The 6,941-nt window shown below is 33.5% G+C and overlaps 3 protein-coding genes across 3 annotated transcripts; 2 read left to right on the top strand and 1 right to left on the bottom strand.

The window, feature by feature from the left end:
* Positions 1-561: 561 nt before the first annotated feature.
* Positions 562-1,216, top strand: LOC139818256 (uncharacterized; the record flags this gene model as incomplete). Its single annotated transcript, XM_071786873.1, has 2 exons — positions 562-854; positions 967-1,216. Coding segments are annotated over 2 exons (528 nt in total), but the record flags the coding sequence as incomplete, so codon positions are not given.
* LOC139817409 (putative nuclease HARBI1) lies at positions 1,216-2,260 on the top strand. Its single transcript, XM_071785472.1, has one exon. It carries the CDS (start codon positions 1,300-1,302, stop codon positions 1,966-1,968), a length of 669 nt encoding a protein of 222 aa, XP_071641573.1. The 5' UTR covers positions 1,216-1,299; the 3' UTR covers positions 1,969-2,260.
* Positions 2,261-2,598: 338 nt separating this feature from the next.
* Positions 2,599-6,444, bottom strand: LOC139817410 (uncharacterized). Its single transcript, XM_071785474.1, has 5 exons — positions 6,253-6,444; positions 5,907-6,170; positions 5,640-5,807; positions 5,337-5,401; positions 2,599-2,922 (listed from the first exon to the last, which is right to left on the bottom strand). Exons 1-3 carry the CDS (start codon positions 6,257-6,259, stop codon positions 5,698-5,700), a joined length of 381 nt encoding a protein of 126 aa, XP_071641575.1. The 5' UTR covers positions 6,260-6,444; the 3' UTR covers positions 2,599-2,922; positions 5,337-5,401; positions 5,640-5,697.
* Between the last annotated feature and the right edge of the window lie 497 nt (positions 6,445-6,941).

Below are 6,941 nucleotides of genomic sequence, written 5' to 3'. Positions count from 1 at the left end.
CACCCCCCCTCGTTGCCCCCGGGACTGAATCGGCTTAGCCTACCTACTCACGCTCTCGACGATCTAATTAAAGCATTCTTTTGTAAGGGATGGCCGGCTAGGCCACAGGTTATTGCAGGGAACCAACGGGCAATAGCAAGGCCGGTATATTGTCAGGATAGGAAATATGAAGGCGAAGTGAAGGGGTACACTAGGGGTATATTCCTCGATGCTGAAAGGCTCTTTATTGCGCACTCGGGTACAAAAGATCCGCGACGACCGCACGCGACTATCTCGGGCGAACGCCGGAACACGAATCCTCGTCGGTAGCCGCTGCTACCGGATAGTACGTCATAAGGTGCATTTTCACGTGCCGCTGAAACTGATCGTTTGAGCGACAAAAATGATCACGTGACGACTTTTGTCGCTAAACTATTACAGCGGCAGCTTGTGCACATGAAAAAAGATTGCAGCGACAAAGTTGTGTTGTAGAAAGCAATAATGGCAGCTTCCAAAAAAAAAAAATATTATAATTGGATATCTAATTGTAATCAAATAATTCGACGAAAACGTTAAATACAATTTGAAAATGATATCGTTTTTGTTATATTGTTATCGACATATCAGAAACAAAAAAGACATTATTCGAAAAAAAAATTTTGGGTCGCACCACTTTTTCAAAATCATAATAAATATGGATTTTACAAAGCTATTTTACCAAATGTGAGATTAGAAAGTGCAAGATTTCTGAATTATTTTCGTATGTCATCAACGCAACTGGAAAATTTACTACAAATTGTTGGACCGAAACTTCAAAAGCAGACACATATTAGAGAGCCTGTCAGTGCTGAAGAACGTTTGTGTTTGACTCTAAGGTTTGTTTTATTACATTTTTTAAAATAATTGCATAAAAATATGAAAGCAATGCATTAGACAATACAAGCTATAAATGATTTGACTTATATAGTTATCTTTCACATATTATAGATATTTGGCTTGTGGCGACTCAATGGTATCAATATCATACCAGTACTTATTAGGATGTACAACAATAAGTAATATTATATCCGAAACATGTGAAGCAATTTGGAACATGTGTCCAGTTGTCCTTCCATCATCTTTAACAAAGGAAGATTGGCTGCGTATTGCAGCAGATTTTGAAAATCAATGCAATTTTCCTCATTGCATTGGTGCCATCGATGGAAAACACATTGTTATTTAAGTATGTATTTTTATACTATTATAAATTCATTCAATTTGACAATATTTGCATTCAGTTTTACACCTCTGATTTGCAAATTGAACGCAACTATTATAATAATGTATACTTATAATAATGTACTTTTTCAGTGTCCTGCTAATGCTGGCTCTACATATTATAACTATAAACACAGCCATAGTGTTGTTTTAATGGCAATATGTGATGCCAATTACTTATTCACATTTGTCGATATTGGAGCCTATGGAAGACGCAGCGATGGTGGTATTTTTAGAGAATGTCAGTTTGGCAAAAAATTTGAACAAAAAAAGCTAAATGTACCAAATGCAGAGACTATTTTTGAAAATGGTCCCATACTACCATATTGCCTCGTTGGAGATGAAGCATTCCCTTTGAAGGAATATTTGTTGCAACCATATCCAGGAAGGGGCGGATTAAATAAAAAAAAATATATATTTAACTATCGCTTGAGCCGTGCCAGACGCACTATTGAAAATACATTTGGTATTTTTGCCTCTCAGTGGCGAATATTAAGAAAACCAATAATCAGTACAGTAGAAACTGCAGAAAAAATTGTGCAAGCCATTGTGTGCTTGCATAATTGGTTAAGAAAGCAAGACATAAATCATAATGATTTTTGTACTGCCTATCGTGAAATTCGTCGTACAGGATCATATATGAGTACTAAATCAAGTATAGAAATAAGGGAAAAGTTTTGTACATACTTTAATAATGAAGGATCTGTACCTTGGCAAAATGATTATATCTAAATATGTTTTTCAAAATACAAAAAATATGTAGCCTTGCATATATTCTTTATATATCTAGATATATTCACTATTGTTTATAAGCATTAACAATAAAGAATGTTGCAAAATAATTGAAAAAGACGTTTACTTGTTATTTATATTATTTATTATTATTTCATATAAAAATAAAAGTATAGACTATATTGCATGAACATGTTTATAATAGTATTACTTAGTAATATAAACTGTAGAACATAGGAAACATTTTATATCACATATCACAAGTACAAATAAAAAACTTAAAAATAAAAGACTATATATTGCATGTACATGTTTATAATAGTATTACTTAGTAATATTAACTCTATAACATAGGAAATGTTTTATATCACATATGACAAGTACAAATAAAAAAATTAAAAATAAAAAACTATATTGTATGTACATGTTTATAATTAGTAATATAAACTATAACACAGAAAACGTTCTATGGCCCGTTTCTATCATCCACGGTTAATTTTAATCTTGGGTTAAACTATCTTTGTCTTTTTTAAAGAATGTATCTGAAAATAACAAAGATATTAAGATAGTTTAACTTGAGGTTAAAGTTAATCGCGAATGGTAGAAACGGGCCTTTATCACACATAAAAATATGAAAAACTTAAGCTTAACAAGTATGCTTAATTAAGTAACAAACACTTAACATGTTTGATAATGCATCGCAAAAACTTTTTCAAGAAATATTTTTTATGAGCTCATACGTTAGTTGAAAAAGTTTCTGCGCTGTATCATCCAATATGTTTCGTGGAAGTTTTTTCAGTCTTGTTTCCACTACAGCTACAATTGCGTCCACTTCATCGTTTTCTGGAGGATCAGGTAAAACAATGGGTGCCTCCGTATTTCTTTTACAGAAAGCATCAGCAATTCTCTCCAGAGCTGAATTATCTTTTTTATTATTGCTTTGTTTTCTCGTTTCTAAAAAAAATGTTTACATGTAATATATATATATATATATATATATATATATATATATATATATATATGGGGCATTCTCCGTGAAATCAGACACCCCCTCTGTCCAAAAATTGGAGTCACCTAAAAAATTCTTTCGGGGCTCATTTTATAGCTACACATATGTAGTTTTAGTAGAGCTGCGGCCTTTTGAAAAATCAACATGGCGGACCCCAATATGGTGGCCGAAGTCTGCGGGTAACGAGGTACGACAGATGAAATCGTTACTTGGAAGTTATAGACTGTCATAGAAAAATGTGTTAATGTGTTTATTTAGTAGTTAGCATTGAATCCATGGAAAAAATAAATTTTTAGTTTGTCCAAAACCAATATGGCGGCCAAATTATCCGTGAAATGCTAAAAAATAACTATTTCGTTCTTTAAAACGTACAAACTGCGTTCAATTTTCATGAAAATTTATATCATGATACATTTTAAGATATTGATCATAAATTAACAATTGGGACGTCGTATTTGAATATAACGAAACCCAATATGGCGGCTGTATATTCCAAAAATGCTAAAAACGAATGACGTCGATATTCAAATCATACAAACTCTTTCCAATTACACATTTTGTTGCTTGCGATTTGTTAAGTGTTCCTAGGTAATTGTGAGGTGCAGAATCCAAGTATACCGTCAGATTTGTGGTCTATCAGATCTAGTTTACGAGATACGGCATATATGCCTTAGTATCTGAATAAGTCCATAAACCGATAAAAAATCATCTCATTTGTTAACTTAAGTACATTTCTGGTTACACTGGTCGACAAAATATGAACTTTTTCTCTATTTTGACATTGAATAAGTAAGTGAAGGCAAGACAGGTAGTTTTTCGAGCCAGTGAAGTCAAGAGAGAGAGACTGTCCAGCCAGTGAAGGCAGGAGAGACAGATTGTCCGGCCAGTGAAGGCAGGAGAGACAGACTGTCCGGCCAGTGAAGGCAGGAGAGACAGATTGTCCGGCCAGTGAAGGCAGGAGAAATAGATTGTCCGGCCAGTGAAGGCAAGAGAGACAGACTGTCCAGCCAGTGAAGGCAGGAGAGACAGATTGTCCGGCCAGTGAAGGCAGGAGAAACAGATTGTCCGGCCAGTGAAGGCAAGAGAGACAGACTGTCCAGCCAGTGAAGGCAGGAGAGACAGATTGTCCGGCCAGTGAAGGCAGGAGAGACAGATTGTCCGACCAGTGAAGGCAAGAGAGACAGATTGTCCGGCCAGTGAAGGCAGGAGAGACAGATTGTCCGGCCAGTGAAGGCAAGAGAGACAGACTGTCCAGCCAGTGAAGGCAGGAGAGACAGATTGTCCGGCCAGTGAAGGCAGGAGAAACAGATTGTCCGGCCAGTGAAGGCAAGAGAGACAGACTGTCCAGCCAGTGAAGGCAGGAGAGACAGATTGTCCGGCCAGTGAAGGCAGGAGAGACAGACTGTCCGGCCAGTGAAGGCAGGAGAGACAGATTGTCCGGCCAGTGAAGGCAGGAGAGACAGATTGTCCAAATTTTTAATATCTTAATGAGAGACTAGCGACGAGGAAATACTGCAACGCTCAATTAAGTAATAAATAACACAAGTTTGTAAGTTTGAAAAAACGATCACTGTTTTAATCTGTTTTTTTCAATATCTAGCGGCCATATTTGATCAACCACGTTCAAATTTTGTTACCGCAATAACAAAATCATAGTCAAAAATAAAAAAATAATGAAAATTCTTAAAAATTTGAAAAAGTAAAAAAAAGCAATTAAAAAATACCGTAACACTCAAATTAATAATAATTAGAACGAGTCTGTATGATTTGAATATCGACGTCATTCGTTTTTAGCATTTTTGGAATATACAGCCGCCATATTGGGTTTCGTTATATTCAAATACGACGTCCCAATTGTTAATTTATGATCAATATCTTAAAATGTATCATGATATAAATTTTCATGAAAATTGAACGCAGTTTGTACGTTTTAAAGAACGAAATAGTTATTTTTTAGCATTTCACGGATAATTTGGCCGCCATATTGGTTTTGGACAAACTAAAAATTTATTTTTTCCATGGATTCAATGCTAACTACTAAATAAACACATTAACACATTTTTCTATGACAGTCTATAACTTCCAAGTAACGATTTCATCTGTCGTACCTCGTTACCCGCAGACTTCGGCCACCATATTGGGGTCCGCCATGTTGATTTTTCAAAAGGCCGCAGCTCTACTAAAACTACATATGTGTAGCTATAAAATGAGCCCCGAAAGAATTTTTTAGGTGACTCCAATTTTTGGACAGAGGGGGTGTCTGATTTCACGGAGAATGCCCCATATATATATATATATATATATATGTAATAATATATGAAATATTATATTTATTTATAATGAATTAGATTAAACATACTTTCTTGTCTATTTTGTTCCACATCTGTAGAACTGAGAATTGAGTCTTCATCATTACTATCTACGCTGCATGATACATTTGATTTTGTTTTATTATAACAGTTAAAATGTTAATTTCCAAAAATCTATTATGTATATTGTATATTATCTATTATGTATATGTATATATATTTTTTCACATTGTTTTATTTATATTGTTTTATATTATTTCTATTATTGTTTTATATTATTGTTTTATTTTATATTTTATGTTGACATTCTACTATAAGTATTGTTCTGAAAGAACGATATAAAAAATACTCACTGTTTTTGTAGGCATGAGTCACACAAAAACGATAAATTATCGTAGTGTTGCCATTTGCTCATTTTAGCAGGTCTTTCTGAACCACTAGCCAACGATTCATTGCTAACAATTCTTCTGTATCATGCAGGGATTTAAACTTTGTCTTTGCTTCTTTGTCCGACAGTTTTCCTGGAAAACATCATATGTTACAAACAAATTTATATTAATAATTATTGAGTTGCATACTGTTCCTATAATTATTTTATTATTGAATGAGTATTTGCTTACCATTTAATGTTTCAGAAATTTCTTTCCATAATTGTGTCGTTGCTTTTCTGCTACGGAGTGACAAATCCAATTGTGGATTCCATAATGCTTCGCGTGCCTGTACTTCTAAAATTAATTGTTCTTCTAATTCTAGCAACTCCTGCTTTTCTGTAATACTTAATTTTTTCCTTGTATTTTTTCTTTTATTTGTTATGTTTTCTAAACTTTCTTGTACCGTTACTTCTTGATCATCAATTGCACTTCTTCTTAAAATACTTCCATTTTCTACAAATTATTACATGATATTGAATATTCTTTTAAATTTCTTTAAATAAATAAGTTATTTATTTATGCTACTTTTACATACCGCACATCGGATAAAAATAATAAGTATTTGGGTCAGTACAATAATTAGGATATCCTTGAAGACACTCATGTTGGTTGATGTAATCTGCATCACATATGGTTTCGCAGAGTCCACATGTCTGTACTGGTAGGTCAAATACCTACAAAACATTAGAAATAGCATATGTATCTCACAAGTTGTATATTGTTCTAAAATACTTAAAATATTCTTTTACGTTTCAAAATATATAGCTTAATTTATTAGTCTATATATAAAAAAGAAATTCATATAAAATTTAGTTGTTTTGATTAAATAGAATTTATTTTATATAAAAAAATTACTTTTTTTATATATACTTACATCATTTTCATTTTCTTTATTCGAATCTTGCATCTTTAATATTAATTTAATTTATTAATTTTTCTTTTTTATGTCACTGGATGATGACTACGTATCTTCAACGTTTCCTTTCAGGTTATGTAATTTCTTAGGTTATGTGTTTTAAGTACATATAATTAATACAGCACGGCAGCACTGTCAGCAATGTATCAGCGTTTGACACTGTAGTTGAACCGATCTAAACTACAAAATTGTAGCTGCTAGATTACGAGCGACAAATCTGTCGCTTCAACTATTTGTTCCAGCGGCATGTGAAAATGCACCTATATCCTACTCGCTTGGAGGGGGTCAGCCAATCACCACACAGGGCG

Source organism: Temnothorax longispinosus, chromosome 8, assembly GCF_030848805.1.
Source record: "Temnothorax longispinosus isolate EJ_2023e chromosome 8, Tlon_JGU_v1, whole genome shotgun sequence".
Classification (NCBI taxonomy): Eukaryota; Metazoa; Arthropoda; class Insecta; order Hymenoptera; family Formicidae; genus Temnothorax; species Temnothorax longispinosus.
This window is presented reverse-complemented; position numbering and strand designations above follow the sequence as displayed.